The 21,057-nt window shown below is 44.2% G+C and overlaps 1 protein-coding gene across 1 annotated transcript in view; it reads right to left on the bottom strand.

Annotated features, from left to right (window-relative positions):
* Nucleotides 1-7,287: 7,287 nt before the first annotated feature.
* The window catches only part of LOC117456514 (Krueppel-like factor 7), a 34,406-nt gene continuing 20,636 nt past the window's right edge, over nt 7,288-21,057 (bottom strand). Inside the window, exons 3-4 of the mRNA XM_034096431.1 lie at nt 14,924-15,047; nt 7,288-10,795 (exon numbers count right to left, since the gene is read on the bottom strand). Of these exons, the coding sequence (XP_033952322.1) occupies nt 10,744-10,795; nt 14,924-15,047 (176 nt within the window). The 3' untranslated portion in view covers nt 7,288-10,743. The remainder of the gene's footprint in view (nt 10,796-14,923; nt 15,048-21,057) is intronic.

Here is a 21,057-nt window from a genome sequence, read left to right on the forward strand (position 1 = left end):
CCTAAACCTGTATGGCCTGGCTTGTATTTTCTGCCCAATCAACAAGTATTGATCCTCCCCGCTAACCTGATCAATAGCTATTGTCAGATATGGTTTGCATGGTTTGTGTTAACAAATGGGGGTGGGGGGGGGCAGGTTTTTTTTTCCGGACACCTCGAGAGCCCCCAACCCTTAACCCCACCGTGTTGCTATGTGCCGCCCTGCCTGGTGTCACCCAATCAATCGGCTTTAATCAAAACTGCCAGCTGCACTCCTACAACATCCACTGCTATGATACAATCACATACCGTTGCCATTTAAAAAACACAAAGTCAGGGTTCAGAAACGCAAGAGTTTCCGACACAGTAAAAAAATGCTTTCATCGACTGTGACGAGCAAATAAGCGCGTGGGGTATTCTGCTGAAAGGCAATCACACAGGTAATCCACAATGTAGGAGAGGAGGATCTGAACTGGTGCAGGGGAATCTTAATATCTTCCAAACTGGTTGAATTTGTACGGAACTGAGCCTGGGATTGGGGAATAGGGGATGAAGCCTGAAATAGAGCTGCAGTAGTAAATATGTGCTTCCTTCCTATTTCAGAGTGTGCAGACACATGCTGGGTAGGGGGGATGGATAGATGGCTATTGAGACTAAAATCCCACTTCCCTGCGAACATCTCAGCAGGTAAGAAGCAGATTGCAGCTGTTGGATGCAATGCAGGAGAACAGGGGAAAAACACCTTTGAATGAGAAAGAGGCAGCTGCTGGAATTTGACTGTGTATATGGATGCTTTGAAATCAGTAATTACTGTACGAACTTAGTGAGGGAATTACAAATAGCGGGTGCAACCTAATCCTGGGGTTTTTCCGTCCAATGCTGCAATCTTTGTAGAAAAAGGGAAAGGACAAATCCTCTCGCCTTTTTTTATTGTGGCACTGTGCATTGTGCCAAACAGCTTTTGCAATCTCTGCTAGGTTATGAAGATCTTAAATCTTTACCCATTAAAACTTCACTTGAGACCCTCTGCTTTTGCTCCACAGCCAGTTGTAAAAAAACAAATATGGAGGGGATGTGAGTGACTCGGAGGCTGGTTTTTATAGCCGAGATGCTCTCTCTGAGATACACTCTAATCCCACTCTCCAAGGGGAGAGGTAGGTATTGGCTTTGATGATAGAAATGGATTAAACAGATTACATTAAAGGCCAGTCTAATTGAACCAATCTATCCCGATTCTGCTGCTGTAAGATAAATGATGAGGAGGCCAGATAGTATATATAGGTCGTGAGTGTGTGTGTCTGGCTCGAGGTTTGTCTGTGGACATTTACAGGCCGGCTGGAAAAATACTGCACGGGCACTTTCCTCCTCGGGACGCAGGTTCATTTAAAGAAGGAGCAAACATGAGCTACATTCATAGAACTGCTACTTCTGCTTATTTCCGGACTGCTATTTCTGTGATCACAGATACCCCTTTCCACTCAATTTAGCACGTGTATGCAGGTTTTTAAATGCAAACAAACTGCTAAAATATGCAATAAACTCCTTTCTCAATGACAAAAGAAGAGTATGCGTTTTGTTTTTTAATATTCGTCAATCAGTCAGTCTAACTTTCAAACTCTTTAGCCAGAATTGTGCGATTTGGAGAGAAAAACTAAGACGGTTTAGATTTGTTTTTTACATTGATCAGCAAGGTATACTGTTTCTGTCACTGGAGTCTGTTGGCTTTGAGGATAGAATATTGAATGTTTTGAACATAAAAGAAGTGCTTTTTTAAGTCAATTATTTATGAATCAACAGATCTGTCTCATCTACGATAAAAGTAAACGTCAAATTGACACACAATGCTCACAACATGTCCCTGTGTTAAACATCAGGTAGGCGGTCTTTTCTTTCTGTCATCATTGCCAACTAGAATAATAAAGCACGCTCTTATTTGCTGCCGCTGACAGGCTGACAAACGCCCCTGTGTCAGCAGCCCATTAACACACACCCAGGCTGCCAGTGCTTCATATCAGACACAGGGTCTGTATTGTGTCCATTTAAAACCAATTCAATTAGCATGACACTGTTTGATCCTGTCAGCTATGAAACCTTGGAAGACATGTCTGACATCCTCTCTCCCCTTTTTATTGTGTCTCTCTTTACTTGGGTTTCTTAACATTTTTAAATGTTGTTTAAAGTTGCTATTCCAAAAGTATGTCCCCTGTAACTTTTAGTAAGGACATTTCCACATTGATGTCCATCTCTAGCAGGCCTTTGCAAGTTGTTTAATGATTCAAATGGATTCTAAAAATGTGCTTGGTTATGGGTAATGTAAATGTATACTTAATGGGCTGAAACATGCAAAACCACCAGTCCCCTTGAAGTGCTGCTAAAAGGCAAGATGAAAGACGGAGAACTTGAATTGGCAAAATGAATAGACAATCTTTCCTTTAGGGTGATTATGTGTGTGTGTGTGTGTGTGTGTGTGTGTGTGTGTGTGTGTGTGTGTGCGTGCGTGTGTGCGTGTGTGTGTGTGCGTGCGTGCGTGCGTGTGTGTGTGTGTACCTGTCCCTCTAGCGCTGGATGGTTATTGACGGTGTCCACTTGAAGCGAGCGTGATAGGGTGACCTTTCCTTCCAACCTTGTTACCGACGTGAACTCGTTAAGCAGGGCTGTTTAATTAGCAGAGGAAAGGCAATCAGGGAGGGGCCGGAGCCCTCTGTGGTCACACACACGGATCAATGGTCTTCAGGGAGCCTTCGCACTGCGAACAGGGACCTTTAGGCCTTTGGTGCATGCATACACATGTAATTATACAGTTTACTAAACATTCAGGATTTGGCAGATTTTCTTGTGGTTGTTTCGTCAATGGACGGATATATGTGTAATGCAGGTAAACTCTGTACAGATATTTGAAAGATGACACCCCTGTGGATATTTAACATCTAATGTCTTTTTTTGTTTTGCAAGAAGGATTTTATGACAGCCTGAAGACTTACAGAGTGTTAGTTTTTCAAAATGGCTGCTTAAAAGATGGGTTTAACCAGGAAAGTACAATATTATCCTTATTTCTGATAAATCCACTGAGAAATGTGCAGTTTGTCAAAAATTATTATTATTTTGGGCCTGATTTCTGATTTCTTTCCTCAAATGTCTCCATTTTAGTGTTAACCAATGTGTCCACAAACATTTTTCCTTTTGCTGCAGTACATTCTCCAGGTTTTCAAACAAATGTCAAGCCAAAAATGACCTTGTGTGATCCAATCATATCCTCCTTCCTAGGAATAAAAGGACTGCAACAACAACATGACGCTTTTATTAGAAATCTGAGTGCAGCGGCACACAGTCTAACCCTGGTTGACAAGCACACATGCTTCAGCACATGCTCTCAAAAGTGTGTGTGTGTATGCAAACGCACGTGTGTGTAAATCAGGTACACAAACACAAGCGAGGAGCCAACAGCGGCTGCACCTGGTGAGATGCAAGTGAAAGTGAGAAGCAGAAAAAAAGAAAAACCTCAGGTCTGTTGATCTATTTTTACCGCAGAGCAGGGGGCAGAGGGAGGGAGAGGAAGAGAGAAAGCTTCCTGCATAATGCATGGCCCTGTAGAGCAGCAGTGGCTTTTACACTGCCATCTCTCACCGGGCTTCCAGGTGTCTACGCTGTCTGTCAAACAGGCAGAATATAGGAGCGCCAGGTGCTCGCACACGGCGCTCCTGTTGATCTTTGTCAGAGCACAAGACCACCAGCCTCTCCAGCTGCTCGCCTGCCCCCCTAACACGAAGATCCCTGCCTGTACTCTCACTCAAACCCAGCTCTGAAGAGTAACAGCATGCAGGAGCTGCAGGGAAACAAGAACAGATTCATCGCCCCAGCTGGAATGAGGAACTACTTTTGTTCTTTAGCAAAACTGAGTGGCAACTCCTGGATTGAGTTCACATGCAACCACTATACTGTATAGGCTTCGGGATAAACACAATGTGGTACCCACAGTTCAATCTTTCTTTTGCAAAATAACAGTCAAAGTTTCATTTGGTCTATTATTAAGTCCCATTTTCTTAAAACAAGCTTGGCCAGTGCAACATTTTTCTTTATTTTCAGAAATCAAGTCAAAATGTTCAAAATGTTTCCATCACAATCAATTTGTTCACGATTGTCTATACACTTTTTTGTGGAAATGAACTAGCTCAACACTAAGCAGGTATTTCTTCATTTTCTTTTGGTGTTGAATTTGAAAAGTACACCACTAAATTACAGAATTTCTGATTGGGAACATATCTGAGCAATCCTAAAGGGGGCTGGGTTGCTGCTGGGCATCACAAGGAGGCAGACTAATGAAAGCTTGATGAGGATGCTTCTCTGAATCCAGCAGCATGATTAGGCTTTAATTACCGAGGGCCACCTCGACATATTCCCTATAATTGGAAATACCTAAGCACTTGGCTGCTTGTGGCACGAAACCAGAGAATCCACGGTTCGCAACCCTTCGTCGGACAAGCTTTATTCTCCAGCAACAGGACATGTTGAGACTTTCCACTGAAGATAAGCCTGGAATAAGATACGGTGCGACTTGTAGCTCTGCATCCCAGTATGCTGGCATCTCAACAGTGCCAGATGTGACAATAACATCCCTAAATGGCTGCCAAACGCCTACAAGACACCCACAGGCATTGGCTGCGGCCTTGGTTAAATCTTGTGTTGCACAACCACACGAAAAAAGGAGCCTTATGTTTGTTAAGTGAATCACTTCCTCGCAGGAAGAATGGCTTCTTTCTTTCATTAAAGGCGCTTCGATTCAGAGCCGTCACACCTTTTATGCCTTCCTTCAATGGCGTCAGAATCATTGTGTATGAAACAAAGACAACATTTCTGAAATGTGCTCAGGTGTTGCGACGGTGAATAGCTGAGCAGAGACAGGAGGACTTCAAGGGCAAGCTGATAAGCCTGCAGGATGCTGAACAATGAGAGTATATTTGAAAACTCTGGGGATAAAAAAACGGTCCTTAGGTCTTAATTTTTGTTCTTACATTTTGCTTTTAAAAGTTTAATCTCCATTTAAGTAATAGACAGCTGTCCAGGCCTTCATTTGACGCACATACGGCGCCAACATAATCACCTAGGGTCCATTTTTCCCCATTTCCATTCCATTTATTTTCTATTTCCACTTCTGTGCATATAAAGTAAGATGCTGCCATGCATGGCATAACAGGTATCTACATATTTTAAGGTCATGTACTTTGAATAAGCGGCTCGATCTGAAGGCGATGTTTAGAATAACATAACAAGATAACATCAGGAGATGTTTTAATCCTATTTTCCTACAAGATTTACGTTGATGCTCTCGCTTGATGCAGATAAGTGGAGAGGAGGACAGGGTGACTGAGCGCATGTAACCAAGCATTCAACAGCCGTGTTTATCAACTCAGTTTTTTATTATTCAGATTATTCTGCTTGGGTTCCCCCGGTGTAATTAGCCGGATAACAAATCCACCTCTTCCCGCAGTGTGTCCGTGCGTTGATTCCATCATTTTCAGATGTAGAAAACAAGAACATGTGTGGAAGGGTTGCATGTTAAAATGTTATTTCTTCAATTGTCAGTGGGGATTTCAAATTGGCTCAGGCACTTGTTACATTGTAGGTTATGTTGCCACGATAGCATTAGCATTAGCATGTCTCTCCTTTCCGCGTAGTTCTGAGGGATAAACTATAAGCTGCAAGACTGATATTTGTTTAGTTTGCAGTAAAATATAAATTGGAATGAATCCTTACCTCGGATACTGAAATATAATGTGTATATACGTTTTTGCTGAATTGTCAAAGAACATTCAGCCCTTCTTTTTAATCATTGCCATATACACATATTTGTATATATGACACCTCACAATGTTTGTACTGAGCTGACAATTCTCCATAAGATGTTATTATATTTCAGTTATTTTCTTCACCTTCATAAGAAAATAAAGACCTTTCTATTCTCATCTTGTTTATTTGTTGTGCAAACACATACAATTGCAAATGTCCCAGATGCTAAGATGTCTTCAGAGTAGTCTTATTGGTACGGGAGCTGTTTCATACATACCAAAGAAAAAAGGATTGCCTGCAGACATACTTTTCAAATAAGTGCATTAACCTTTTGGAACGTGTGTTGATGAAAACGTGCTCCTTTCTCTGCTGAAACACATTAAGAACCGTTTGGTGCTGCTGTGAACTCACATGCAACCTCATTTCCATCACATGGAATGGGAAATGACGATCGGAAAGCGTTCATGGGACGTGCGACCTTTATTGAAAAATGACTCCATCCCTTCTAATTTCATAACGCGTCTGTGGGATTGACGTAGTAGGTGTAGTTAGGTAGATAATGTGGGGCTGTCTGTAATTACCGATAAAAGAACATTAGGTTCGACAGATACGCGTACGCTTCTTGATGAGGGTGCCCATTTCAATTAGGGAGCATTACATGAAACAAAAAACCTTATGGGAGGTTTCTCACTGCCAGACCCAAGGAGAATTAATACACTGCATAGGGCCATTTACCAAGGAGTAATTACTCCGTAATTATCCATTAGTTATTCGATTACCCTTTTATCAGCTAGTCATGGTCAAAAAGGCAGGAATAGCGGATAAGTCATCACCTTGGTTGGTAACAGATGTAATTAACATGCGGTAACTCCCTCGGAGGGAGCGCATTCAGGCTAAGGGAAGGCATTCTGGCCCATTTCCTACGTCTGATCAAAAGGAACGATAAATCAGAGGGTCTTTCTATCCATCTAGGAGTGCATTGCTGCAAATTGAAGAAAAAGGGGGGTGTAAATTAATTTTCCTGCCCACTTTAACCCACTTAGTGCGCTGATTTAGCTCGGAAATATGCAGCAAACCTGAAGCAGCCGAGCCTGAGGAGTTGTCTGGTCAGTGGGATATACTGTGGGCGCTCTTTGTTAGCACACTGAATAGCCCTGTGATTGAGAGTGGATAAGAAAGAAAAAAAAGATATTCTGTGAGAAGATGGACGATAAGGCGCATATTGTTGCCGGACGAACAGACTGTGAATACTCCAACTGCTTCTACCATTTATTACACATAATTACATTCTTAAATAAAAACGATTCACCGAACAGTTCCTTGCATAGAGATATTACAATACCAATTTAAAAAAGGAATTATGAAACAAACCGGTAACAAAAATAAATCTTTCTCATTTTTCCATAATAAAGAACATTATCGTACCCATACATCATAATATACAAATGATAAATTTGAAACACTTTGTACAGCGAAGAAAGAAAAGGAGAAAGACAACGGAGGAAAAAGGTGGAGGAGAGGGCGGGGGAGGGAGGGAGGGGGGGGAGTTGGACAGAGGAGAGGAGTTGAAAGGGATCATATCTGATAAAATGGAAGAGGGAGAAAGGGGGGGCGATGAGGGAATGCTGGTAGAAAAGGGGGGTGCGTTTGATTTGAAATTCAGACCTAGTGGAAACAGAGGTGGTGTCACACATAGTAATGTCCCCCCCCCCCCCTCAGCAGAGCAAAAGCTGCAGTCTGGATCTCTGACTCCCACAAGGTGGCATGAAGAAACTGTGAAAAACACACAAGGAGAACGGAGTGTGTGTGTGTGTGTGTGTGTGTGTGTGTGTGTGTGTGTGTGTGTGTGTGTGTGTGTGTGTGTGTGTGTGTGTGTGTGTGTGTGTGTGTGTGTGTGTGTGTGTGTGTGATTTTGAATGTATGTGTATGTCTGTTTAGGGGGTGTTTGCATGCATGTGTGTGAGCGTGTGTACATTTGTGCTAAAAAACAGTTACTATACAGACTTTGTGATCAGTGTTTTATCACCCGGGGGGTCGTCGTGTGAAGTGTCGAGCGGACAGGAAACATCAGATGTGCGAGTGATTTCTCCCCCAAAAAATTCAGAGTGCAAATACAAACAGACGAAGAACACACAGGCACGGCAGAATTGACAATCATTCATTAAGATGACACAGAACTCAACCGCTTCCTCTGACGACATGAAACAACCTTTCCGGAAAACACATTTTGAAAGCCAGTCTTTGACATTTGTTAAAATTGTTCAGTATTTTGAATATTCCCATGTCTCCGCTCCGGAAAATGAAACACATTGAGTGTTTCTGTGATTGGTACAGGACAAAAAAACACTTCAGATCTGCACATTCCCACACATTCGCAACAAGAGGGTGCCCCATTGAAATACTGAAACACACAAGTAGAGCTGCCATTGATGATACCATTTTAACCCACGAGTTAAACTGCTATTCTTCATTTCATCCATGAGCAGGAAAACCACAAACCTGCTCCGACTTCCCCATGTGAACTGGACATTTTTACATTTTCTACAAACGTTGCTACGGTTTTCGCTTATTCCAAGTGTGGATGGTAGCATTGAAAGCATTGCAACCTGAATGGTTATTGAGAATTTTTGGTCTTTTTGAAAATAAACCAGGAGAAAAACGTGGTTTCTATTGTGGTCCCTCCATGTTGTCTTTGCAAATAAACGCCTGTCACCGAGATGTTCAATATAAAAAGTGAGCCTGGTGTATTTGCACGTTTAGACAGAAGGAGTTCAATATTTATGCGAAGCAGCACACAGCTTCTACTTCCAGAGCCGCGGACAGATCATGTGCAGATATGATTGAGCGGGGCTGCATTCATACCCGAAATTGAAATGCGCCGCTGGTATACAGAGTGAAATCAATTTACTGCTTCCCCTGCCAAAAAAGCAGGCTGCTGTGTGCCTCACTTTGCCTCAAAGTATTACAAGTCTTGTAAAATAAAGAAATAAACACATTGACATAGTAGTTCCAAATCCTGTTCGTAGGATCTACTTTTTGTCCGAGCTGCCTGTTTGCTTTATGTGCGATTGAGTTGAATCGATGCTCATTGAAAATGTATTTCTATCGGTGGATCAAAGATGGCAAGAGCAAAAAGCTAGATCTTTGTTCTGTTGGACAAGACTCAGATCACCAAGGACAAATGGTAATTCCAGTTCTCTCGGAGTGTATGCATGTGTCGTGTGTGTGGGTTTCACTCCTCTGCAGTTTCAAGAGCTGATGGGGCTGTTATCATGTGCTGACGGAGCAGATGTGTTCCTCCCCTAACCCATTCCTGCCACCCACTTGGAATCCACACTCCCCGCTGGTCCAGAGCGACCAGTAAAAAGCCAACAGACTAGCTAGCTGTTCCGAGGCCATTCAGTTCAACAGTGAAACTACAAACTCACATGTGTGTTTTCATGGGCCTAGCAACATGTACAGACTTACAACAGATACATTCAAATTGATTCGCTCCAAGAAGAGCCACCCAATTGATTGAATTTGTCCCACAAGTCCTTCCGTGTCCAGCAATCTGCGTTCAGACATGCATGTGAGGTCAGGAAGTCTGCAGGAATGTACTTGGAAATGCATAGGGCCCGATTAGGAGAGCTGTTGAATGCGGCTTTTAGGAGTTCTGAATGGGTGGTGTGAACAGGACACAATCCTCAACCCAGTGACTGTAGCTGCCAATCACTCTTAAAGGCCAAAGAGATCATTTCAGGCATTACAGTAGACACTTTTTTGGCTGCCTCCTTTTCCGATGTCTCCTTCAAAATGGTCTCTTTAATGTCAGTTTTCAACAAATAGGATAATCTTTTCTTCAGTGTAGCCTTCATTATACATGGTCATCTTGTTCAGTGTGCTATTGCAGTCCACTAGCTGCTTCGACTTGTGCATGTGGCTTCCCGCACATGGACGGCATGTGGAAGCCAGCCAGCGCTTGGGGGGGAATTTGTACAAAAAGTTTGTCAATTGTGCAACCGTTCCTGACAACAACTCGTAAGATCCTGGAGAGGGAAAACACTTTTGATGGATGGTCTGTCCTCTCATGAGACGATCTGTTCCTGAAGACATTAAGGAGATGAACAGTCTTTCCCAGAGTGGATCAGTTAGCCTCATCCAGTGTTAACCCTCAATGGATGATGTTCGTGAAGCAAGCCAGTCCTCGGGATGACCTCCCTCTGTCTTAACAGCACCGAAGTGCAACAATCCAATCCTCACATCCAATCGAACGCTCCGTTCAAACAAGTGCTCCGATGCCAAAGAACCAGAAGGATTTATACATGTATCCAGTTGGAAGATTGATAAAGTATCTATACTATATATCAGATGATAAACCCTTTGGTGATTTGTAAAGGCTGTGGCAGGTTTGAAGGAGAGAAATCCCGCTTGCTTACCCTGCGAGAAGATTCTGTTGAGCTACTGTCAGGAAATAACTGTTCTCAACTCAAGGTACTTTTGAAGAAAAAGGAAATCTCGAATATACAAAGAGCAGAAATCACTGTACAACTGGTCCAGTTTGGCGTTGGTGTGCTCGCTGGGTGAACATTTTGGAAGCCGAGGGACGGTTGCGCCGGACGACAAAGAGCTGCCAACTGCAGGCACGCGGTCCACCATCCACCCCCTCTGAGACACACATGAGGGGTGGGACGGAGCGTCTGTATCGTCCACGCCACAACACCGGGAGACATTTGTGAGGTTACGGCATCGCCGTGGAATCACGGACCAACTAGTAGAGCACAGATTGACACTTGGGATATGTCCGGCTTCTGTGTTTCCGTAGCTAGCGTCCTTGTGCGGTGCTTTTCCATCCGGTCCAGAACGGCCACATTTAGAGTTTTTCTCTCTCTCTTACATCCATGGTGTTATTTCTCTGCAGATGAAGCTCCCTCTCCTTCTTCCACTCCGCCTCCATCCCCCTTCCCTTCTCTTCCACTCCCGCTGACCTCTCTCGGATTCCTCAGATGTGCCTCTTCATGTGTAGCGCCAAGTGATCCGACCGCGAGAAACACCTGCAGACCAAAAGAGAGGGGGGAAACAGAGAGCAGCTTGTTAGCTTGTTACCGACGCGGGGACAAAGAAGTTTGTTTTGTCGATGGAGCTAAATGTTGCTGTTAGCTAGTGAGCGCCGAGCCACTAATGCACACGCAATTAGTGTATGTGTAACTAATTCATAATCAGCATTTTCAGCAGCACTGCTAATGACTTCAGCTGCGCCATGAATAACTAGAGAGCCTGCAGATGGATCTGTTGAAACAGAGTTGAGGAGAGAAACTAAACATGTGCTCTAAGATGTCCACTGAATTAGATGAATAGAAGCCACTCATATGTTAAGGCATAGCAATAGTGTAACATGGAGTTGCATTGGACATTTTCTTAAAGTATTCTTGATTATTTTTCAACCTGTTTGACATAATAAATGCTCTCTTCCATGAATGCTTACAAAAAGATGCTTCCATCACAAGATACATGCTAGAACTTGTTCAACAGTATTTCTCCCACCTGCTCGCTGAACTAACTTCAGCTCCATTCCCCAGAAGAGCGATATTCAAAAGGCAAGTGTTGCTTTCTGTTAGGTAATTGGGAGCTGAATGTTCTGGTGATTAGTGTGTGAGGAAATATTTGGAGATGGAGACTTGTTTTAGAGCCTATTAAAGTGGTTCTATTTAATAATGTTTGGGAGAAAAACAAGACACTACATGGAGCAATGCTGCTAATTTGACACATTTGTATTAATGTTCTCCTGGATTCTCAGATAGAACGCCAGGAAATGCTTTGGAAGTGGATTGTGTCTGGTTGCCAAAACTGTCTGAAATTGGAAATGTGTTAATATTTCAAGCAAGCAATTTGGTAATGATACCTCAAATAATATAACATTTTTAATTAAGCATTTGAATAGAAGGCTTGGGAGTCGGATTCCTTTTCACATTCCTGCAACTGTTGATTTGTTGGTACTCCAGTTTCAGTTTCTCTCCACTGAGACAGGGGCAAGTGTCTGAGATGTCTAGATGAATCAGTGTTTGGCCAAGAGGGGGAGTTACACTGTGATGAGCCACCAGTCATCTGTCTTACTGTCACACCTGCGAGTGTATCCGAGTGTGTGCCCGCTCACTCACACACACACACACACACACACACACACACACACACACACACACACACACACACACACACACACACACACACACACACACACACACACACACACACACACACACACACACACACACACACACACACACACACACACACACACACACACACACACACACACACACACACACACACACACACACACACACACACACACACACACACACACACACACACACACACACACACGAGAGATGAATGAACAGCTCAGGAGACATGCAGGGTTTTTGTGTGTGTGTGTGTGTGTGTGTGAGTGTGTTCGGTGGAGACAGATGGTAAAGTATGAGTCAAGACTCGGGGGCACGACACCAGCTGGCACACCGTGGGTCTGTATCCTCCTCCTCCCCCGACTCAGCCCCCGTGCTCAATCTTCCACCCCGTCTTCTCCCTGTCTCCCCTGTTTCCCCTCTTTCTTCATCTCAGCAGGGTGCACATGTGTGTGTGTGTGTGCGTGTGTGTGTGTGTGTGTGTGTGTGTGTGTGTGTGTGTGTGTGTGTGTGTGGTGTGTGTGTGTGTGTGTGTGTGTGTGTGTGTGTGTGTGTGTGTGTGTGAGGGCTGGAGGGGTTGGCTGCATGTGACACATGACAGAGGTGGGCCCAAATTAGGGATGTGCCTGCAGGGGGGGGCGTCTGTGTTGGGGGGGGGGGGGGGGGGGGAGATAAGGGATGAGGAGGGAGGGTTACTGTATTTACAGTCCGTCCAGCTGAGAGCTGGTTAAGTTGACACTGCCTCGCCCTCTGTTCACGCACACACACGCACACGGACACACACACACACACACACACCACACACACACACACACACACACACACACACACACACACACACACACACACACACACACACACACACACACCGTATCACTTATAAAGAAATGTGACATTGGATCTTCGTTCATATTTCAGATTAATAAATAACTCAATTCTGTTTTATTCAATAGATACATTTGACTTAAAGTATTAGCAACATTGTGTTTATGTGGCAGAAAATAATAGAAAAAAGAACAAATTGAGACAAAGAAATACAATAATAATTGTTATGTGTGAGGTGTTTGGGTTAGGAGGCATTTCACCCACATTTTTACCCCGGAGTCTCTTGCACATTGTTATACTACGATGGCTCCCGCTGACAATATTGCTCAGAGACCCCAGAGGTGTCAGCGTGGGCCGGATCGCAGACAGGAGGGTTGTAATTAAAAAAGGAGTAAAGATTTCCGTGTCTGAGTCAGGCTGATCTTCTCATAATGGCCACTGAATGTTTGATGATTTTGCCACCGGAGCTCGACAAATTAACATTTTGCTGTGGTTCATAATTAAACAGGAGCCAGGGCGACTGATTAAGATGCAAAGTCTCGGGCAAATTACACTCTTCAAAGTGACAAAGCCGAGCACCTTTTCACCCCGGTAAAGATTAGGGGAGGAAATGTGCTGCTTCTGTGACTGTGTAAACAAGACGTGGCATTAGACAGTTAGGGAGAGCCATACATTAAACCATCATCCCATAACATGTCCTGTTATACGGCTATAAAACGCCTGGGAGGTTTAATGGTGCATATCCAACATAAGGGAGGGTTACAGCTTCCTTACATTTGACTCTTAAGTTAAATGTAGGGTGCAAAAACACCATGTTTTTTTTAAAATTACTTAACATAGTGGTTTAGGCGCCACAACTACGTGGTTAGGTCAAGGAAAAAAAGTTGGTTAAAAATAAGCACCGTAACCTAGATTACGTATTCTGGGAAACTTTGCTCAGTTAGGGTAGCTAAATAACCAAACCTTGGGACACAGGAAACAACTACCGTCTCCTAGGTGAAAGTCCTGTCCATCCATTTACTTATCCCAACTAACATAAGAGGACCTTGTCAGTCATACTACATTAACGGGCTTCCTACTTAGCGTCCGTAATAACTACTTCTTCCTCGGTAGTCGGTAACCATGTGAATAGATGATGAACCTACTCGGGGTGTAGTAGGCACTTTCTAACCCTCACCTAGGACGCTGATCACCGCTGATAAGGGCTCTTAAATGGTCTGATATCATCTTGATCCGGCAGATCAGACCGGGAATCATCCGGCTTACAGGATAGTCTCTCCAATCACTTTGCCAACCTTGGATTGTATTTACAGCAACACACACACACACACACACACACACACACACACACACACACACACACACACACACACACACACACACACACACACACACACACACACACACACACACACACACACACACACACACACACACACACACACACACACACACACACACACACACACACACACACACACACACACACACACACACACACACACACACACACACACGTATTTTGACTTATGGTAGCTTTGTAAATTCCCCAAATAAATGTCCAGCACATAATTGCCTTTTCAAAGAAGGAACACCTAAATGTTTTATAAGCTGTGTTAATGGTTAATGATGGTCCATCGCAGTGATTTTCACGACCTGTCAACCCCAAATGAAAAATCTGTCATCGTGGCTGATCCGTAAAGAATTAAAAAATGTTACTATGGTTCATTTCAAAGTGATATTAAATTAATATTCTATTCAGTGATGTGTTATAATGGGTTCTGCAGCCATTTTACACCTCGGTCCCAGTGTGAAAGCAGCCTCCAAATCAAGCCCATGTAGCATCATGTGAGTAGGTGCACTATTAATATGCTGCACAGGGCCTAATGTGGGGATAGAGCAGAATAAGCAACCTGCCCATTGAAACACTGAGCAGGTTGTGTTTTGCGTATGTTGCTGAGGAGCACACATTAGTAATCCTGCCAGCACACTTTCAAACTGGGTCAGTACCAAACACATTTGGGTGTGTTATCGGCATCTTGTAGTGCTGCTAAACCAAACTGAACACAATGGGAGCCCGCTGTGCAAGTGGAGGTACTTCAAAATAAGCGTTGGGAAAATGGAAGAAAAACATACAAGGGAGAGGAAAAGAGGGAGAGGTGTGTGTCGACAGACCTGTCACAGTGGTTGCACTTAAAAGGCTTGGCGCCGGTGTGTTTGCGGTAGTGCCTCGTCAGCTCGTCGCTCCGGGCGAATCGCCACTCGCAGCCCTCCCACGAACACTTGTACGGCTTCTCACCTGGGGGATGAAAAAACACACATAAGCACCTGTTTCATCGCCGCTCCACCAATCACACGCCTGTTTGTCTACTGTGGTCACCTCCAAATATGCCTCCAACGTGATTTATTTCCAGATTTCAAGTCTACGTGCAGACATTCCATTTAAAGTATATTTTAGGGTTTGTATTCTGCTTCACTGATATCCCTTTAACTTTTTCCCCTTTTTTCAGAGGCTGGAAAGAGAGCCGTTGATAAAGGAGATGGAGAAGCTCCCACCGGTCTTCAATCTTGCTGAACACGCAGAAGAGGAAGAGGCTAGAGACAAGTGGGGCGAGAGAAGAAATGGAGAGAGGGAGAGGATGAAGGAGGAGGGGGGATTAGAGGCAAGGTGGGTGAGAGGAGGTGAGATTGAGAAGAGAAGTGCTGTAGAAGTGGATTAAGGCAGAAGAGGCTGCAGATAGAGGGAGGAGGTGGAGGGAGAGAGAGAGAGAGGGGGGGGTTGATAATTAGGCCAGTCACACGGCGTAATGGCAAGGAAGACACAATCCAGCCAGCTGCGTCCAAAAGATGTCACCTGCATCAGTCACATCCCATCTGGACCGAACACACTGACACACTGACCAGATTCGCTTGAGCTGCCTCGGCACAAAAAACCAAGACTTAATTTGTTGAATGCGATTATCAAAAAGGGACACGATCAATGGATCCAAGATTGAGAGACAGTGTTTGTTTGGTGTCATTATCGGCACCAGCTGTTCAGGAAAGTCACCGGTCTGTTCATAAAGCAGAAGGTACAAGATCAATGCTGTACCCTGTATGCCTTTGTTCCAATTGAAGGTACATTTCTGGTGTGCTGTACTACATTGCTGAACTATGACCCACTCAAGCACTTTGTATCAGAGTCAGGGAGCGGGCTGTTAACAGGAATCATGTACAGTTAGATGGTGAGAAACAGAGGTGCATAGGTCACAGCCGTGTTGAGGTGATAAATGAACAAGTGTGAAAGGGATGGCCTCCATTAGCAATTACAAAATGCCAAGAAATACCTCCAATGAATACAGATTGAAACGCTTAATCAATTGTGATTCATTTTTACACTCTTCCCTCTTAACTACATCATGTTATGTCAATTTGAAACTAAAACTAAAAACATTGTTGGCACTAAACTAATTTGTTGTGCTGAATTTAAACACTTTTTGGTTTAGAGACCCAGGAATTAGCCCTATCCATCCATGCATGTCCCCATTGTGGCCACCTCCATACTGCCTCACTTCCCAGAAACACCCGGAGCAGCAGGTCTGGGCCATCCCACTCCGGCCAATGAAATTCCCGTGAGGCAGGGATGCCTGAATGTGTTGCCTGGCAACGGGAGCGAGGGGGGCTGGGAGCATGCATGTGTGTGTGTGTGTGAGAGAAGAGAGAGGGGGGGGAGTGCTGAAACATGAGGAGGCAGTAGTCAGTGCAGCTGGCTGGATCTGGCAACGGCACGCCGCCATGCCACCGGCCTATTACCGAGCACGCTGGAAGAACACGGAGGCAGTTGCCTAGCGACGACAACCGTGGAGCTGTACAGGGCAAGATGGGGGAGGGAGGAGCGGAGGGGTGAAAGTGATGGTGGTGGTGGTGGTAGTGGTGGAGGTGCAGGAGGAGGAGAGGGAAGTGGGGGGGCACTAAGAGACCAGAGCCTGCAGCAGTACATAACCACTCAGCTACCGACTCCTCCAACGATACGCTGCCCACGTTGCCTAGCAACAGAGCCCCCCCCCCTCTCTTCCTCCTCCTTCTCATCGCTCCTTTCCCTTAAGATGCCCTCGTACAAACAGGCAGGTGTTCTCAAACACACATTTACACACTCTGTAAAAAAGAAATGTTACACAGACTTTGATTGGCAGTTTAAAATGCCAATCAGTATGCTAATCCACTGGATTAGCCCCAACTCTGCAACATAATCTGATTATGCTCTGTTACTTTTGGATTACTTTGCCAGTAAAACATACGATGTAGATTATGGAGCTAAGGGGATTATGTCTCCTCATTTAAAGCATCAGGATTGTGGTCGGATGCTGTTGTTAAAAAGCTGTGTTTATTATTTAATAAAATCCCAATCATCTCATTCAAAGCAGAAATCCTTTTTCCTTTCAGAGTTTGTTTTTTAAAGTAATCAAATAAACAATATTTGTCTTCCGTAATCTGATAACTGGGTGTTTCCTGAGTCACTGTAATCCCATTATGTGTAATCTGTTACTTCCGAATGCTCTCGCACACACACTCACACACACTCTCAGTCCAGCCTCTCAGGTGCCAGTGTTGAAGTTAATTGCATTCCCTCCATTAGCCGGAGCTGTAACAGGGCAGCGGGGCCCCAGAGGTCATTAGAGGGGGGTCTCGGAGAACACTTTACAGGCTCCTGCCCACAACTACCACCGCAGGGCTGGAGATGAGAAGGGGGGAGGCAGACTAGAGAAAAAAGTAAGATAACAGACGGATGGATGGATGGAGAAATGTTGGAGCGGGGCATGGAAAAAAGATGCATTTGTTAACATCCATGGAGACATATTTCGACCAATGGATGTCATGATGTGAATTAGACCAATAATTAAGTAGCCTATAAAAAAAATACAGAATCTTCATAAATGTGGGTTGAATTTTTTGTATTAAACAGGCAAAAGTTACATTTGTTGGAGCATTATTTAAGTAGAAACATCACGCATTCTGGACCTCAAGTATAAAGACACCTGGACATCATATTGCAGTAAGATATACAGCTAATGATTTTTGATTTGACAATGAAAATAGTAGTAAAATAGTATTAAAAATAGTCTTTAAATTCCAGTACTGCGAGCCCACAACCCCCAAATAAAGCACTTCAATATGATATAAAACAGAGAGGAAATGCAACAAACGTCATTTTGTTTGCTAAAAACACATTCGGCCATTCTCATTGGTCCATCAATTTTCTTCAGTCAAATCCTCAAATGGCTGGCCTGGGTGCAAAAACAGAGAAGCAGAAAGTGGCAAAAGCGCGAAGCAACAACATAAGAGTGGGAGGCAGAAGCGTGCACAGAGAAGACATGCTCCGAGAAGACTGATACACAGAGTGCGGAAGATTAGACAGAGGGAACAGAGGGATAGAGAGAACAGTTTTACGTGTTCCCTCACTCTGCCCAAAATCGAATTGTAACATTCCTTATCTGCCATAAGCCTATTCACAAAAAGCTCTACAGGGCACTGTCATTTCAACTCAGCCCGTCTAATTCCAGATTAAATCGCAGCCTTTTCTCCGTGGGTAATTTATGGAAATAACAACTAAGAAAAAGAGGATTTGAGTAATGACATCTTTAAACTTGTCAGGATAATGGCTCAGAGAATGGGGGAGCCCGTGGCACCGCTGTCTTTCTGCTGAAGAGGGTCGCGCTACTGTACCTCCCCCATTCCTGTCTTCATCTACTCTTTGTTTCACTCACTATCTCCTCTTCTTCTGCCTTTTGTGTTTTTATTTGCGACATCGCGTGTCGACATTCCCCCCCCTTTATCATTCCACTTTCCTGGTGTGCATAACAAGACAGATGTTGCTTTTATCCAAAGCACCTGAACGATACGCTTGGGGGGAGGGGTTCCTCTGGAAACTGAGCCCTTTTATGGATCTGAAACAGTGTGTGTCATTAAATCGCAATCACATATGGTTTTGAACAATTCACTGGATAGAGAATGAAAAAGGCTTACAGTAAAGGTGATATTTTGATCCAAAAGGATGTTCTTCACAGATTGGCCAGTGTATTTAAAGTGCAGTAGTTTATTAGTTTATAATTCAGAGAAATGGTTAATATTTGCACATTTGGGAATGGAATAGTTTAAATAAATGTACTTCATGTTTCCAGTATGAACACAACCACTCTTTTCGTAGTAGGAAACAATAGGAGTCACAACCCCCAGCAACAAAAGAAAAGCAAACCAAATGGAAATAACAAAAGACACCACCACTCTGACATGGTTGGTGTGATCCAAGTCATGTCCTGCCCCCTGCACGCTTCCCCCAGGCGCTAAAACCAAGTGAGAACGCGTTTGACACGGACCATCTCCTGGTGTGTGCCAAATGTGTGAAAGGGAAACTCAACTCAACAGCTTAAAGATGACATATTAAGCCATAAAATGTATCATTTGTATGTTGTGCCTCTACTGGGACATGTCTCCATGCGCTAATGTTCAAAAAGCTCTTTATTTTTCTCATACTGCCTGTGCTGCGGCACCTCCTTTCACCCTCTGTCTGAAACCAGAGCCCAGTCTGCTCTGATTGGTTAGCTGGTCAAATCTGTTGTGATTTGTAAACCGCTTAGAAATGTCCCTCCTCTTAGCGTATCTCTTACAATGTGCTAGAACGCGAGAAGCGCCAGTGTTACATAGTGATGTCGCTATGTTACAGAAGTAAACAAAGGAGTCCAATTGGAGGACTTATCGGAATATTGAGATGTCAGAATACATGATTCTCTTGTTTCATCCCTTATCCCTTGGCTTGTATTGACATTGGTAACGCACAGCATCAGTGGGCTGGTCTCCCAGGGTTTGCCCTGTTGGCATGGAGTTCCAGCACCACCGGGGAAATCAATGATCGCGTGTCTGTGCCCTTTGTTCCAGTCGGGCTCACGCCTAAACCTGTGGTGTGCATCACCGCGGGTGGGATCACACATACAGCGTGTTTGCTTCATTCTGAACATATAGTTGTTGACAAGTTGGCTCGGAGCCAGAGCTTCGAAACAAGTTGTGTGTGTGTGCGTGCGTGTGTGTGTGTGTGTGTGTGTGTGTGTGTGTTTGTGTGTGTGTGTGTGTGTGTGTGTGTGTGTGTGTGTGTGTGTGTGTGTGGCTTCTGAATCGGACAGCCTTGGTGATCCGTCAACCATTAAGTGTAGGGATTTACATGGAGGGTGGCGAGGACATTTAATTAGAGTCCTTGTAACTTCATTTAGCCTGATGGACGCTCTTTGCTGTACCTCCAAACACATAAAGAAACAGCTATATATTAGCAAAGACTGCAGGCCACCAAGCATTTCATTTGTTTCTCCAGGCTTGAGCGATTGGCTATCGTTCAGGTGTCATATTCAAAGAGGTAGGTACCACAGTCGGAGGAAGTATTCAGATGCTTTATAACTGCTCTGTTACCAGTCCAAGTTAGAATCAGGTAGTTCTCTTTGGTGTATGGTGGGGCACACATAAACACAGTATAAGGAAATAAGCTGTAAGAAAAGATGATTATATAAAGTACACTAAAGTACAATACTTGAGAAAAAGTACTTCTTATCTCCAACAGATTTGGATCTTCTAACCTATCCACACAGATCGCTCTGGAGTGCAAACAAACCCTCCCCGTGTGTGAGGTGTGATGAAACCCAAAGGCACATGGCGGCTGAACCCTGACCCTGCTGATTAATATTGCAAACACCAAACAGCTATTCCTGTTTTCCTTCCCCTTTAATTGTTGGGATACGCACACAGATGGCACCCCTCGTGACCCGCCTCCTACGACACCATTATATCCAACCTCAGATGGAGAACCACTGACCTAGACTTACAGTACAGAACGCACAGAGGACGGGAGCGCCTGGAATAAAGCGGGGAAATGGTAGCCTATCCAGGTCAATCCATCCATCACCGCGCAGTTACTCAGACAGAGGACAGCTCCTCGACAGGGGTCTGAGTGGTTTGGGATTGAGATGGAAGAGCGAAGGAGTTATAGCGACTGAACCCTCCCCCCTTCCGTCTCGAGAAGAACCTTGACAGGAAGGACCCGTCCTGGTTTTAGGTAGAAGCAGCGGGATAAGAAATGTGGGTTTTCTTAAATCATCCCATTGTTATCGTACATGGTGATATTTTCATAGGGCAACGCGGGGACTCAGCCTTTGCTGTGATTACATGGCTGATTTTTCCTTTATATTTCTTATCACTTTATGTGGTTTTGTACTTCTTCCAAGAATGTGAAGCAGGGGGATTTCCCTCAATTATCTCACGTCAGGTTATCGAGGAAAGGATTTATGGAC

Source organism: Pseudochaenichthys georgianus, chromosome 2 (assembly GCF_902827115.2).
Source record: "Pseudochaenichthys georgianus chromosome 2, fPseGeo1.2, whole genome shotgun sequence".
In the NCBI taxonomy this organism is placed as follows: domain Eukaryota; kingdom Metazoa; phylum Chordata; class Actinopteri; order Perciformes; family Channichthyidae; genus Pseudochaenichthys; species Pseudochaenichthys georgianus.